At 40.7% G+C, this 16,591-nt stretch overlaps 1 protein-coding gene across 1 annotated transcript; it reads left to right on the top strand.

Annotated features, from left to right (window-relative positions):
• The first annotated feature begins 471 nt into the window (after window positions 1-471).
• Window positions 472-12,783, top strand: HEY2 (hes related family bHLH transcription factor with YRPW motif 2). The gene is made up of 5 exons (XM_065911702.1): window positions 472-690; window positions 2,619-2,697; window positions 2,834-2,917; window positions 5,447-5,528; window positions 9,750-12,783. The coding sequence occupies exons 1-5, from the start codon at window positions 608-610 to the stop codon at window positions 10,433-10,435; spliced, it is 1,014 nt and encodes a 337-aa protein (XP_065767774.1). The 5' UTR covers window positions 472-607; the 3' UTR covers window positions 10,436-12,783.
• Window positions 12,784-16,591: the final 3,808 nt, after the last annotated feature.

Below are 16,591 nucleotides of genomic sequence, written 5' to 3'. Positions count from 1 at the left end.
GGTTATTCTTTAAACACAGGGCTGAAACTTCACGGGCAGACGGCGGGGTGCGGAGGAGCGCCAAAACCCGAGGTCCAGAACCCGCCCCTCGCCGGCCCGCCCCCGCCGCGCCCGCGCCGGCGCCCGTGCCCACGTCCGCGCGCCTCCCTATCTAGGGTTAGCAACTTCGCGCTCCCGCTCGCCGCGGCGCCTCCCCACCCGCGCTCAGTTCCCGGGCCGCCGAGGCGCGGCCGCGTTCCCACGCCTCAAGCCCGAGCTCCGCGGCCCGCATTGGCCAGCGCGGCCCCGCCCCTCCACCTCAGCCAATCCCAGGTCACGCTGGCCCCGGGGAGGCGGTGCCCGGCGGAGCGGGCGGGGGCCTGCGCGCGGGTGGCGGCCGAGGGGGCCCCGCCCGCGCGCGGAGGGAGGCGTGGCCGGCGCCGGCTCTTGCGGCCGAGCTGGGCTGCGGCGTGGGAAAGAGCCGCGAGGAGCTGACCGCGCCGCCGCCGGAGCCGCGCCTGCCGGGGCCCAGGGAGGGCGGGCGGGAGGAGGCAGGCAGGGAGGGCGCTGCGTCCCGCTCGGCGTCCGTGGCTCCGGCCCGGCTGCGCCCCGCGCGGTCTTCTCCGCGATGAAGCGCCCTTGCGAGGAGACGACCTCTGAGAGCGACATGGACGAGACCATCGACGTGGGGAGCGAGAACAATTACTCGGGGTGAGCGCGGGCTCGGCGGGAGCTGTCCGGAGCCCGAGGCATCGGGGAGCTTTGTGTACCAGCGGCTCGTTGGACATCCCGAGGTTCTTCTCCGCCGCCTTCCAGCCGAGCGGGGGAAAGTTTTGCCTGGAATACTTTTGAGTGGTGGGCGCTCGCGGAGCGCGTGTTGGGGTGGGGCGAGGCATGTGGGTTTGCACTCGAGGGGTGGGGCGAGAAGACGGGGGACGCGGCTGAAAGTGTGCAGGGGCTGGCGAAGGGTCCCCGGCTGTCAGCATTGAGCACGCGGACTGGGAAGTCCGGGCGACCTGCGACGCCCCCGCCACCGAAACTGTATTGGGGAGCACTTTCAAAATGGGCCAGGCGAAGTGGGGGGGGGAGATTGTTTTAATATTTAAAGACACTAAAAGATGACTTGCTTTTTGGAGAAGTTAAAGCAATTAGCGATGGCAAGGCTAAGTAGGTTGAGATTTCCAGGTTGGTCGAGTGTAATTTGGTTGACGGAGGTGTAAGTGACAAGTCTTTCGGGCATCCTCTCTCTGACTACTTGTTCCTAAGTCTGGAAAAGGTCGGGGTCGTGATCACAGAAGCCAGACCTCAACTCTGTAGTGACAGAGGGAGGTTATGGAGGCGTTTTAGTGCCAAGGCGGGTCAAATGATAATTGCTTCTAATTGGCATCCCCAGAAGCACCTTAATTATTTATCTGCAGCTGTCACTCAAGAGTAGAATTCTTTCTACCTTTGGAAAACTGGTTTTCTTTCAATATTATTCTAACATGTACAGACCTTAGCCTGGAATCAGCAAAAGCAAAGATATTTACTTGAAATATTGTTTCCACAGTATCTTATAATTATTAAAGTGTTGTTGTGTCATCTTAAAAAAAAAAAGAGATCCGAAAACAAAAGATGTGTGAAAGGTGAAACCAGTTGAGAAGGGGTGGGAATGAGGGGAACAGTTAATTCAGAAATAAGATCCAGAAGTGAGAAGGTGAGGTAATAAGAACCTGGTGTGCGCAACATTTCTAAAATGAAAGAACAAATAACAGGAACCTGGAGAATTTGAGAACATGAAAAAGCAGAGTATCCATGAATTATGACGAGAAACAGATACCAACTAGAATGCATCATAAAAATTATGTGACAGTGCAGTGATTTGATTGAACTTTTGATACAAAATATTTTTTCATTAGCAAACTCAAGATGGGTTACATACAACTCAGAGTTGTAAGCTTAACTTGAAGGCTGAGAGATACCTAGAGTTTTATTTTCAAAGTAAAATATTCACCTAATAGTTTATCTAATTTTTCTGTTACTGACATATTTAATCTGGGGTCATTCTTTTGGAAAATTGACACAGAAAGCATTGAATTTGTCTTTTTTTCCCCCCGTATGACTAATTGGAGTTTTGAAATAGATAACTTCTGTTTATCTTAAAGACTGCATCTAGGGACAGCAGTTTGACATACAGTGACTGTATATCTGTTTGATAATACTGCTAAACATGGCCTTTATTTTACAATAGCATTGCTTTGTTTAGTGGGTCTGACCTCAGGGAGGAGGAGGGATGTTATTAGAGATTAGCTGACTTTTAAGAAACATTTATGAGTGGAACTAGGAAGTACTAATATCTAACTTCTCACCCTGACTGCCCATAAGTATTTCATTGGGAGACCAATAAAAGTTTAGAGATGTTTTCTGCCAGTAGATTTGGCATCTGGATTACTCATTAAAAGAAAAAAATGGCATGATTCTTTCCTGAAAAGATATGAAAGGGCTGAAAGCAAAGTTTGTTAAGAATAAGAATTAAGAATAAAATAACACTGATCTGAACTATGCTCTCTCTCTGAATTATTTCATGGGTGCCTTCAAGCACCCAAAAGAAACAATTGTGGTGTTCATACAGCACCTGACAAACTCTTCTTATCTCGTAGGCAAAGTACTAGCTCTGTGATTAGGTCGAATTCGCCAACAACAACATCTCAGATTATGGCAAGAAAGAAAAGGAGAGGGGTATGTGATTCTTTTTTTTTTCTTTTTGTTTCCTGTAATCCTGCCTAACGTGTAGCAGTTGTATTTTTCCATTATGAATCATTTTATCATCTGTGTATTCATAAACTTTTCTTGTTGTTTTGCTTTTTGGGGATAGATAATAGAGAAAAGGCGTCGAGATCGGATAAATAACAGTTTATCTGAGTTGAGACGACTGGTGCCAACCGCTTTTGAAAAACAAGTAAGCTGCCCCCACCCCTGACCATCCCACCAAAGAGCTCAAAAAATCTGATTCTCTCATCTGGGAATGTGGGTTCTTGTTAAAGCTCATTAAAATAATAGTGTATGTGCCCTGATCTGGCACACAGCAGCTATTTCAATAAAATGCTTTGTTGTGGCAAAACTATTAAAAACATAATCCATCATGAAGTTGAAAAACATTTCCATTCTCTAGCTTATTTTCCCCTTCAGGGTAACATGTTCATGCTTTCTCTGTTCTTTCTATGAATACCAGTAGTGGTTTAAAACTGAGCTGTATGTAGTAGTCTTCTTAAAAAAAAAGATATCTACATGAAATTTCATTTTTGTCTCAAACTATTTTTAATTATTCTTTCAAATAAGCTCTTTTAATAAAAAAAAAAAATAACCAAAGCCGAGGAAGTAACATCTCTCGTTCTATTTCCTAAATAATAGTACTAACAAAATTTATTTACCAAACCACTTGGTTTCATTTTTAATCCCTGGGTTAATAGAATCATGTTTATTTTGAGGCATATTGTGAAAGTTTGGTAAAAATCAAACTAGCCATAAATTCCCCTTTTCAGAATTCAAGTATTTCTTTACCAAAAAAAAAAAAAAAAAAAGGAAAAAATATTTTGCACACTTGAGAAAGTAGGAAGCCAAATGTTTAAATCTTCCTCTGTCATTTTGGAAAAGTTGTGGTTTTCCCTCGGCCTCCATGGTTGACGATCAGATTTCTAACAGCATCTTTCAAACAGCATGGCATCATACCCTTGTTGAAGATGTTATACTTCCAATTAACTTCAAATAGGATATAAGACATCCATTGTTTGTTTATTCCACTTTGTTGTTTCATGAACCACAAACATTATAAAGCAAGCCCCACAAAGTCCTTGGAAATTATCCAGAAACTGCAGTTTTGTTATTAGTCACTTTCACTGAAACTCCTGTTCATCTTCATGGAAAAATTGAACATGGACAGAAGTACAAGGTGTCGTATGTTATTGATTATACATTTTTCAAAGAAAAAAGGCACCCACTCTGTATGCTAAAACTGATAAGCTAAATATAATGGGCAAGTTGTAGTTTTGATTAGTGGCTTTTCCCACAATATGCTGAAAATGAAAATATCAGTAATCAATGACCTTTTTTTACTTTCAGTACTGAAATGTCTACAGTTACGAGGAACAGTTCGGTGATTTTTTTGGGGAGGAGGGAGTGTTGTTAGATTTTTTTTTTCCCCCTTAGCTGTCGACTTAAAACCAACCTTAAAAGCAGACCTCAGTAGTTTGGCAGTTAGTTACCATAAACACAGGCTTTCCCATTTGCTGAGCTTGGCGACCAACCCTGGTGAGCTGGCTGTGTCACAGTATGATTAGAAGAATGTTCTTTCGAGCAGTTTAAATAACTCTGGCACTCTCACCATGTACCGGGTGCTGACAATTTTCACAAAACAAGTAAAGCATAGGAACCTGAAATAAACTTCAGTTTCCTTTTCAAGAAAACATACTGATTTAATTATTTAGCTCTTCCAAGAAATTAGAAGCCACCCACAGCCCTCTGAGACAGCTTGAAGTGGCACATTTGTATTCCAGTTGGTTTCCAGAGGTGCCTTAAAGTGGGGGAATGGGCATAAAATATATTTCCAAGACAGTTTTATTAAGAGCCGTTTTAAAGCGTTCAGATATCCTTAAGCAGTTTTGATGCTTACTAGATAAAAGAGGTAGATTATGCTTCCTTGTTTATGATCTTGGAATTTACAGTGACACCTGCTGGTAGTTATTGGGGAAAAAAACTTTGAAAGTCTCTCTTTTTGCACTTTGGGTTCTACTTACAGTAGTGTAGTATGAATTACCTTAAAGGCATCTTAGAATTCTATTTTTGAAAAATATGTTTTTAACAATTTTGCTGAGATCCTGTCTCCTTTTCCTCCAGAGTTGGATTCAACTGATCCAGACTTAAGTGTCAGTTGCCCTATAGTGTTAGATGCTCAGTCGTGTCCAACTCTGTGACCCCATCAATTGTAGCTCGCCAGGCTCCTCTGTCCATGGAATTCTCTAGGCAAAAATACTGGAGTGGGTAGCCATGCCCTCCACCAGGGGATCTTCCCCACCCCGGAATCGAACCTGGGTCTCCCGCCTTGCAGGTGGATTCTTTACCGCCTGAGCGACCAGGGAAGACTATCACATATCGCCTAATAAAGTATATTATTAACCAGGGCAGAGATTGATGCAAAGTTTGAGAATTCTGCAGTTGTAATAGTTTGCGTGGAGTGGCTTAGTGTAATCATTTCTGTGATTAAAAATTACTTATCACGCCTTTTTATTCTTTAAGAGTTAAAATGGCAATTATCTGTCACTAGGTGTATCATAATTAGTGTCTTCATGGGAAATTTGGAAAGAGTTCATTTTTTTTCTGTGAAAAAATTAAACTGAGAATTTCTTAGTGGGAGGGAAAATGAACATTCAGGATAAATTGTTCCAAATTTGTTTCCATAGGATTTATGAGACTTCATTATTTGTTTATTCAGGGATCTGCAAAGTTAGAAAAAGCTGAAATACTTCAAATGACAGTAGATCACTTAAAGATGCTGCAGGCAACTGGGGGTAAAGGTAAGTTGGTGACTTCATTCCTCCCCCGCTTTCTGCCTTTCTCTTTTCATTTTTTTCTCCTTAAGATTGTAAGGAAGTCATAGTTGAACAGTTCTTTAACAAGCTGAGATAGGAGGTCCCAGATTAAAGCCGTGGAAATCAATGCTAATGGCAGGATTGAACTCGTGGGAAAGAACTTCTGGAACAAAAGAAGCACTTGACCCTGGGCTTGTGTTTGCTTTCATAGTACTGTGGGAGTAAGGCTTCATTCACAGCAGCCTGGTCAGAGGTTTGTTTGGGACTTTCAGAAGTGCATGCTGGAATTTGTACCAAAGACAAAACAAACACACAAACATCCAAACATAAACAGAAGGTTAGAGGCAAGCTTTTTCTCTTCTTCTTTCCCTCCCCCACCGTCCTCCCCTCCACCCATTAAATCAGGGCTAGGACTCAGTATCAAGCAGCTAGTCCAAAAGAAGTGAATTTTCATTGTTGTTTTCAGAGTCTGATTGGTCTTGGATTTAGACCACACAGAGCATTTGAAGTGCAGGTAGTGGGTCTCTGTCCTGGAAACCACTGATGCAACAGTCATTCCTTCAGAGAGCAAACAGGAGCAGGTGCCCTGGCCCCGTGCCATGGAGAGATGTCTTCTGTACCAGATAGTGATTTAGGGATGAATAGCCCAGGGCACTCAGGGACGGACCCTCACTTCGTGGTATAAATGGATGGGAGATCCTGAACGCTGATTCATTCAGATTTCGTTATCTTGCTTCTCACATATCAGACTTAATTTTGCCCCTTGTATCCTTTTCACCCTCCAGAAGGCCTTCAGTATTCATCTTAGCCAAGGGTGCTGGTCTATATTATTTGATAACTGGCTGAGGAGAGGGTACCACAAAGACAAAGTCCTGCAGCTACACCCTAGAGGCTTCTGTCTGTTCGGCATTGGCCTTTTATTGCACTGCACCAGAGTCTTCCCTAGATCGGAGCAGAAGCAGGGCAAGGAGAGAAATAGCTGTTGACCAATCGGTGCCCAAGTATTTCAGTATTTAACTCCAGCTGAGGACCTGAGGAACATCAGCTCTGAGCATCACCATCTTTCTACCTGTGTCAGGTGGAGGGTGATCATGGTAAAAGGGATGCCTTCACACTCAGTGTGACTTACCCGCTGTTGTCCCTGCTCAAGGAACTGTCCTGCATGAATGAACATACTGAGTGGGTATGGAATTGTGATTTCTTCTCATTAAAATGTAACCCTCTGCAAAGCATGCAAATATTCTTATGTGGTAGAGAACTGGATGAAATTGTAGATGCCAGTGATCCAACCCAGCTTAGCAGCCACCTTTAAACCGAGACAGAGGTGCTGAGTGACATGGGGAGGCCTGTACTAGCAGCATTGAATTCTCAAGGGCCCCCGCAACCCCAAGATTCTGTCTCTACACGTGCCACCCCAAGATATTAGCAGACTGATTGAGTTAGAGATGTTGCAGGGGAAAGGGGTGATTGCTTTACCTCTCTTGGCACTGTTAGCTGTAAAGCTAAGAATTTTTATCCGCATTGCAAATAGTTGGCATGAGCTGTACTTCTAAAGAGTAATATTGTTCTTATGCCTTAGTATAAAAATGAAGTTCCATCTTGGTTGCTATTCTCGGCTACCTGAACAGTCCTAAAAATCCGTCCCAAAATAGTCTGTGAACAGACATTTGCGAGCAAGTTCCACACAAGTCGCCTGACTGCCCGGTCATTAGAGAGGTCACCTCACCAGAGAATGTGTGGGCCTTCGGGGGAGGGGGGCTGGCAGTGTGGGTGCAAATTGTTAGACTCACAGCAGCTATGGGGCCTCAGAATGTACTGGCCAAGGGCAGACACTCTGCGGTTAGTTGCCTGGTTTCAAATCCTGGCTCTGCTATTTTTTTTTTTTTTTAAAGCTCTGTGACCCTGGATGAGTTACTAACCTTCTCTGAAGCCCAGTTTCTTCATCTATAAAATGAGGACAGGGAGAGTGTCTACTTCACAATGTTGTGAGTTTAGTCACTTAAAGCCCATAGAGCAGTGATGGAAGTGGCGTGGACCCCTCTGCTATTATTTTTGGCCAAAGATCCAGTCACAGGAAACAGCTGCTCATCATTGTTTCCCTCTGCAGTCAGCAATAGAATAGGAATTATATAACTTATATGCCTTAAGATGCAACAGAGAACTCAGCCATGTGCAACAACATGTAGCCAGCAAATCACCAATTTCAATTACTTTGTGCCTAGTCATGAAAAATTCTTGGAAGCTCTTGGGGTTCAATTCTTTTGATCTATTCTTTAGTCTGTTTTGCTAAGGCAGTAGTTTCTAGAGAAGATTTAGAGTAACCTAAATTTCTAGATCCCTCTGGATTTCTGGACTTTGTCTATTCTGATGATTACCTCCCTTCTCTCATGGAAGTCAGAAGTCTGCAAAGCCTTACAGAGAACCCTAAGGACACTTTATGTGAAATCTTTCTTTGGAGGCATCTTCTTCAGGAAGAACTTTACCTCCTAGTGTCAGGGGCTTTATTGCTAACTGTGCTGAAGGCCTGGGATAATAACGATTTTTGTTGCTTATTTTCCACATTTCATGATATTCTCTTATGTCAGATTTGTGTTGTTACTATCTTAATGTATATATTTTCCCCAAAATTTCTTTTTTGGGACTTCCAAGTTTCTGTTGGAATTCTAGCTCTTGGACTTTGAATACTGTGACTACTATTTTTCCAAAGTCAAACTATAGAATAAGTTAGTTTAAATGTTAATAGATGATAAATGAAACAGGTCATACTTTGATCTACAGAAACAAAAAAGATAATACAGTAAACGCCTTAGATGAAAGTAACCTTGTTTGAATTTGTCATTTATATATACACACATCCCCAAAGTGAGTAGACTAAATTTTAATTTAAAAATTGTTTTTTAAAAAAACTTGCAAATGAGAAAAAAATCTGAGAAGGGTATGTTTGTACATACTAGAGGTCACTAATTCAAAATGGTGACATTTCCCCAAATCTCTGATGGGGGAATGCCCTAAATGGGCACTGATAGTAGTCAGATGTTATTATTTTCTATCTAATGTATTATCTTTGGATGAAAAGAGATTCTCATAAATGTGATGGACTTTAGCCATTTTTATGATAATAGCCTTATGTGTTAGGGGTACATGCGTACACACTGACATAATTAACATGCATTTTTTTCCTTGAATAAATGCCAGAAAAAACTTAAACTAAGCTAACCAATGAAAGAAATTTATATTTGAACTTCAGGAAAGCTAGGAGTTATAGTAACCTCCTGTCAGCCAAGGAGCCTCATATTACCTGATAGAAAAATCTGACCTTCAAATTAGTAGCCACATTGTGTGTGTGTGTGTGAATTGAATTTTTTATTAGAAAAAAATGCCATATTTTATAGCTCACCATTTATGAGAGTCCTACTAAAACACTACAACAAACTGGCCTTGAAGAGAAACAGCACAATGACAGAAAACTCAAAATACTATGCCTTTGAGGAGCCTGCAACCAGGCTAATTGAAAATCAACACACTATATAACCTGTTCATATTTGTGTGTGGTATGGTGGGAGTAGCCACATTTTTAAAAATCATTTTGCTTTAAATTTTTTTCATACAAAGAATGGCGTTTTCATTTTGTCGATTAAAAAAAAAAAAAAAACAACCATGAGTCACGAAGCATGTATGACTTTATTAAGCAGTTCTAGCACATTTCTAACAAAGTCCTCAATCTGCTTGTACGCTTTTCACATCTCTGCTACAAATGCCAAGAGAGTGAGGATGTTTCCGATAAACCCTTTAATCTCTAACTCATGTGACAGAGACAGAGAGACGGGTCCTCTGTAATAGCCGTGCAAAAGTTTACTAGAGAATTTCACTGTCCCACCATACAAGAGGGACACCATTTTTTTTTCCTGTGTTTGAAACACAGATGTTCTTAATTTTTCCCCCCCACTGTGATATTTGGTTGCAAGAACAGCTGTAGTGTATAGCACTACCAGAATTGTCACACATGTGAATTGCAAAGTACACTTTCTTAACGGCTGCAAAAATTACGGCCATAAATAGCTGGCAGCATCTTCAGGGAGGATCGCTAGTTGTACTTAAATCTCTGAAGAGGGTGGAACGTAGTTGGTGGTGACCCTTCGTAACGGTTATCATTCTGTCTCCCTCGCTGCCTCTGCTGGCCCGCACTGTGCTTGAACCCCCGTTTAGGCTACTTTGACGCGCACGCCCTTGCCATGGACTTCATGAGCATCGGCTTCCGGGAGTGCCTAACGGAAGTGGCGAGGTACCTGAGCTCCGTGGAAGGCCTGGACTCCTCCGACCCACTGCGCATGCGCCTGGTCTCGCACCTCAGCTCGTGCGCCTCGCAGCGGGAGGCGGCGGCCATGACCTCCTCTCTGGCCCACCACCATCACCCGCTGCACCCGCACCACTGGGCGGCGGCCTTCCACCACCTCCCGGCAGCCCTGCTCCAGCCCAACGGACTCCACGCCTCGGAGTCCACGCCCTGCCGCCTGTCCACCACGTCGGAAGTGCCTCCTGCCCACGGCTCCGCCCTCCTCACCGCCACGTTCGCCCACGCGGATTCCGCCCTGCGGATGCCCGCGACGGGCAGCGTCGCCCCCTGCGTGCCGCCTCTCTCCACGTCTCTGCTGTCCCTCTCCGCCACCGTCCACGCGGCCGCGGCCGCAGCCACCGCAGCTGCGCACAGCTTCCCTCTGTCCTTCGCCGGGGCGTTCCCCATGCTCCCCCCAAACGCAGCTGCCGCCGTGGCAGCTGCCACAGCCATCAGCCCGCCCTTGTCGGTATCAGCCACGGCCAGCCCTCAGCAGACGGGCAGCGGGACAAACAGTAAACCTTATCGACCCTGGGGCACAGAAGTAGGAGCTTTTTAAGTTTTCACGGAACTCCTCGCAGTAGCAACTGAATGTCCTTCATTTCCGAGTCAGCTTAAAACCTCTGCAACCCTGGAAGTAGCCATAGAGATGTCTGCAGACCCACAGAGAACAGTCAAGCTGTTTGAGACACAAACCTCACATGTGGAAATGTGGTATTATCTTTTTTTTTTTTTTCCCCTCTGTTTTGGTTTAAGGCGATTTGGTAACTTGACCAGCAACTTTTTGAAAACTTCACACTTGTTTCCGTTTAGAAGTTTCCTGGAAAATATATGGACCATACCATTCAGCAGTGCATCTGGATGTCTGATTGGGGAAGAAAAATGACCTGACTCAATTCTCTAGAAACTAGATGGGAAAAAAATATTTGTGTTTCATAAGTGCCTGAGCTAGTAAAGTTTTCTTTTGAACATACAACATTGCACAAGTAGAGTGTAGAGGTTGGGTTAAGAAAGGATAAGGGACTGAAGTCCTGCATTAGGCTGCAGATACTTTAATACAACACAAGAGAAGAGCACTCTGTTGAAACCAGCAGGTTTTTATTGGCCAAAAGGATTGCTGAAAACAATTTTCAAGTTGAAAGTCCTAGATTTATCTTAGTTTGCTTTCTTTGTACAGACTTGCCAAGTGGTGACATTTAGCAATGCATTCGTGTAAGCAGTTATTACATCAGTGCTCAGATTAACAAGCATTTCTGCCCTGCCTGCAAACCCCCAGGCATTTTCTTTCATAGCTCAAAACGTGGTGCTTCTTTATATAAACCATGCATTTATAGATTGTACCTAGAAGCAATTGCTTACTATGTGCCCACCAGAGGCTATCTGACTGATGCCAACTTGAAAACTCTCCAGTTGTAAAAGTTTAATTTATTCTGTATCATTTGGACAATTTTTACATATTTATCTTCTTGATTTCATCCCAATAACATGTAAAATCTATTGTCACCTTTTGAAAAGAAGTTGCATTTCTGGAAGTGATGAGGCAGGGAGAGAACGATGGTAAGAGAAAAGCCACAATTTTTGAACGTCCGTTGTCAGGCTTATGATTGCATTTGATCCCAAATCAAGATGAATGTATTCAATGGGATGTACATAAATTATTTTTGTCCATGCCTAGACTAGTGCTACATAATGTGTTTTGGTTTTGTTGTTCTTGTTTTGTTTAACGACAAAATAATCTCTTAATACTTTGAAATTGAGCACATGAGATTTTATGTTTGAAAGACAAAGACACAGCATGTATTATTATGCACTTCATTTCTCTGCTGTGTGGAGAAAGCAATAAACATTATGAGAATGTTAAACATTATGCAAAATTATACTTTTAAATATTTGTTTTAAAAATTACTGTACCTAGTCTTCTATGCATTACTTTGTAACCTTTTTCTATGCAAAAGTCTACATATCACTAATTAAATGAAGTCCTTTTTGATCATTTTAATGTGGATGAGTTGCTTTGCAGAATGAAAGTTTACAGGAATTTCAAGAAAGGCCTTGTTTCACTAAGAAGTTAAGCTTTGGCTTTTCTTTTTCTAAGTCATTTGCTATAATTCACAGCCTTGAAAATAACAGATATTTGAGTTTGTAAATAAATTAAATATAGGTGAGTATGACACTATTTGGAGGCAAGAAGTGATTGGTTTCCTCTGCCTTTTATTTTTAGCATAGTTCTTGGAAAAGTGCAAATACCAGAAGGTCAAATAATAGTATACTGAACGTAGGGTAATAAGTTTGTGTCATACATTTTGTAACTCAAATATTTATAGAGTGTTTTTAAAACATCACATGCATACATGATAGGTGTATATATATATATGTTGATAAATCCTCTGTACCTACCTCAAGATTCTTTTGATGCTGTAGAAACTATGCAGGGATCCCTCCTTCATTGAAGCCTAAAATAGACCAACTCAGAGTTTCTGAAATTGTGGGGCCAAACATGAGAAGAATTTTTAATGTTCTTATTATGCTTATCAGTTATCCTTAGAGTTAAAAAAGTGGGAGACCTCTTAAATAATTTTAATTTTGAAAAATCAAGCATATAGTTTATTTTTTCTTTCTGTAAGTAGGTGAAAAAAATGAGCCAAAACAGATCACCTTTATTCCTTGTCTGCAAGTTCTGTGGTTATTTTATGTCAGTTAGCTCTGATGGGATTAGGTAACAAATAACAAAATGGGTTTAGTGGTGTTTGGAGTTTGTTTCTTAATCATGATTTGTGGATAACAGGCATAGAAATAATTTTGATTTAGGATCTAATAGTTGATTCTATGCCTCTTGTAATGACAGCATTCAAATAACTTTTTGTAGATTGTAAACTTTTAGTGATCAGGATTTTTTAAAATTTGATTTAAATATTGAAAGTAAATCCCTTCTTCCTTTCATCTTTTTCTCTATTTTTTCTTCCTTATACTGTTTCCTTTCCAGTTAGCTATTGGTTTTTATTTTTCAATTTAGTTGATTAAAATATTTGCCAGCCAACATGTTACATGATTGCTAAGAGTTGTCAGTATTCCTAAAGATAATAGTCAGTAATTTCAATTGTTTAAATTTCATTGGTTCTTAATCAATGTTTTACATCTTCAATTTTTAACATTGTATTTCATTCCATTAATTTTATCATTAAGTTTTCCTTCTCTGATTCAGTGTTCTGTGAAAGCAGTGTTCTGCATTTAAGTGTGGGAATTTTCAGTGTTCACTACCAAAATAGTAAAAAAAAAAAAAAAAAAATTTGTTTTTATAGTTTAAGGGAAAAAGAACTTTTAGGGTTTTATTTATTGGTGGCTTTTAGTTGGGTAAAAGTTGGTCCCAAAGTTAACTCAAAGGATTTTTGATGGGGAAAAAAATGAAAAGAAAAAAAAGGAGAACATTTTTAGAAATTTTGTTTACCCAGATGATGAAAGCTATATGTGTGACTAATTAGAACCCAGTTTTGTATTTCACATCAGTGAACAAGAAAGTATTTATTGAATAACTCCCGTGTGCCCAGCATCATGCTGTGTACACTCACTTTCTAATGCTGTGTGATCTTGCAGCCTGACAGTGTTGGGTACGACTGCCACCCGAGCTCTTCACGGGACCCTCAAAAGAAACAGGTGCCCTGAAAATGAGGGAAGGGGTTTCTATAAACTAGCTAGGTAGGGTCTTTCTCTCCTTGGGATCTTTTGCAATTACAAATCCTATCATATTTGGAGAAATCTAAGGGACTTTTAAAGTAATGTTTAAACATAGAGTCCAAATATTAACTAGATTGTTGGCTTATAATCCACATGTACAAATGTATCATCAGTCTTAAAGATGCCTTTTAAATTATCTTTCTTATTATATATTTAACTTGTCCCTTTTGCCAATAATTAATGCAAGGTAAAAGTAGTCACAAAGCAAGATGATTTTAGAATTTCATATCTCTGTAAGTCCAAGACTCCATCAATTACAAGGTACACTATTAGTTTAAGTTTTTAAGGAACAGTACCAACCACCACAACATAATTTTACATATCCCAGTTTCTAAAGTGTGAAACTTTTTTACAAATTGCATCTTGGTTTTGAGGTGATACAATAATAATACATTCAAATGTGATTTTAAAAATCCATGGCTAGAAATGTACATAGATTAAAATGTGGGGGATTTAGCTTACTTTAAAAATATCAGCAAGGGTCTTAGTTAAATCAAAGAATCTGGATTGACCTTGTAATGGTTTAATGATCTAGAGATAGATGTATTTTTTTAAGCTTTTCATGTTTTTATTGTACAGTGGGACTATTCCTAGTTCTGCATTATACTGAAGAAAGGAGTTTGACTTCCCCTTGTAATTCTTTTAAGATCTGAGCAATAACCGAGGTTGTGAATATTTTAGCAACTACAACAAAGCATTACAGCAAATATGACATCATAAACTGTGACTATAGCTTGTGTTCTTCGGAATGAAGGATAAGTCTTTGAACTTGAATGAAATATCTCTAAAATAAGAAAAGTCCCTTCGCTTCCATAGACAGGCTTGTACAAGAGGCCAGAGGCAGATGGGAAACGGTTCTTCAGGTACCAGGTGGCACTTTAGAAGAACAGACAGGTGTGGGGTTGCTTGGTCAGGCAGTCAGGTCCTCTTTTAAGACTGACAGAATCAACAACACACTGTAAGTCACTAGTCTAAAAACAAATATAAGACATAATACTATTAATACTGTTCCATTTTCTGTGCTAAGCTCCGTGTCAAGTGCTTGAAATCTGTTACCTCACTGAAGCCTGGTTAAGTGTCCTGTAGAAGAGATAGTCTTATTATCACTACAGGTTAGGAATGGAGAAGAGGTTGATTTCCAAGGTCAAATCTAGCAGTTTGATCTGTGAGTCAGCCCAGGCCTCTCTGATTCTTAAGCCCCTACCTTTGACCTCTAGGCAGTAGCTTCTGGCAGTACTTTTGGACTCATTCATTCAGACCAACCAAAAGTTTCAACCTGCCTGAGATCACTTTGAGCTAAAGACAGGAGCAAATTAGCATAAAAATCACTATCATCTCTCCCGTTTAATATATGAAAGGATAAAAAATAATAACTGCCTCCAACTAATAAAATTTAAAAAAAAATAATAACTGCACTTTATAACAATGCAACATAAAAGGAAATTATTTTGGCAGTTCCCTGGTTTTAACTTTCAACTGTCAAGCAGTTGAGAGTTAAAATTTTAAACTGTTTATCTTAATCAGTGAAGTTACCCTCTGTAAAAGCTATCAAAAAATATTCTGTGATCAAGGTGGCTGACAAAAGTGAGGCAAAATAGTGACTAGATAGCTGAGAGAATTGAATTTGAAAAAAAATTCCTGTCTTCCATTAGATATAGAAGTTAAGGGATTTTTTTCTTTTTTGAGGGGAAAATGATGGATTATTCTGAATGTTTATACATTGCAGGTCCATCATGTCATACAACAACACTCTTCGTTTGGCCTATGAAGACCTGTTCAGTAATCTACTCACTTTAACAAGTCTTGTTATCAGGAAGGGCTTTTTAACTAACCTAAAAATTTCCACCTGCTGTTAAGCATGCTTTCTATAACAGTTAACAGTTTATATGTGTATAATTTTTCAAAAATATTGTATCCAGAGACATTTTTATATGCCTCTAAATTCTCAGTCTTCTGAGAACTGAATATTCTGTATCCTAGACCTCTGTTGTTGTTCTATTAGTCTGTGGGAATGAAGAGATTTATGCATGTGAAATGAAATATGCATGTAACAGAATGCCTCATAAGCTTTTTTTTTTAAGGGACCGAAAGAGGCAAGTTAACTCTAAAGTTTCTTGCCTTAAGCTTGCATTGCAGTCATTTTGGGTTTTCACTGCAGTGAAAACAAAGTCAAATTTTCTCACGCGGAAGAAAAGCTATTTTGCAAAGAAGAATGGCTATTATTCATAATGTTTCACTTGTGTAAGTGGGATGATAAATTTTATATTGCTCACAAATTCCTAAAACAACTGAGTATTTTGAGTTAATCCCGCCTGTTCTAAGTTGTTGAGCTGAATATTATTTTCCACATTATAAAACTAAAACTCCTACTGCTTCCTAGGTCTTTCATTGCTTTTTTTTTTTAACCTTTTCACTTAAGTGCAGAGAACCAAAGACTTTTTTTTCCCCCAGCAAAACAACATGACCAGAGCTTTATGTTGCTGCTTGTGTAGACTTTCTCCTGGGCCAGCAAAGTCTGTCATCTTCCCACATCCTAGCCAGTCTGTCCCAGCATACCTGCTTTAAATAAGCTTCCCATGGAGACGTGGCCGCAGTCAGGAGGGCAAATCACAGAGGTGCAGAGACCACATGTCATCATCATCATAACACATTTCTCAGTCACAGTCACCAGCCACCTTCCAAACAGGAACTGAGCCAGCCACTTTTTTGTCTCGTAGGCAGCCACTGTCAAATTTATTTTGTTATTTTGACATATTTCTGACAGCAGAAAGATAAGCCCAGCATAGTGCAAATGGTGGAGTGTGGTAAGGTCAAAACCCACATACAGCCTGCTGACGTCAGATAAGGATACTGTCATCTCATGAGGATATTGTCAAGCTCATCGGGCAAGCATTGTCTCTGGTGACAACATCCTTTACTGCTACAATAAAGAGGCTTGATGGGACACGGAGTCCTCTTTCAAGGTACAGAAAACCCCCCAAAG

The sequence above is a fragment of the Muntiacus reevesi genome, chromosome 19, assembly GCF_963930625.1.
Source record: "Muntiacus reevesi chromosome 19, mMunRee1.1, whole genome shotgun sequence".
Classification (NCBI taxonomy): domain Eukaryota; kingdom Metazoa; phylum Chordata; class Mammalia; order Artiodactyla; family Cervidae; genus Muntiacus; species Muntiacus reevesi.
Note: the sequence above shows the minus strand (reverse complement) of the source record. Positions and strands in the feature narration are given on the sequence as shown.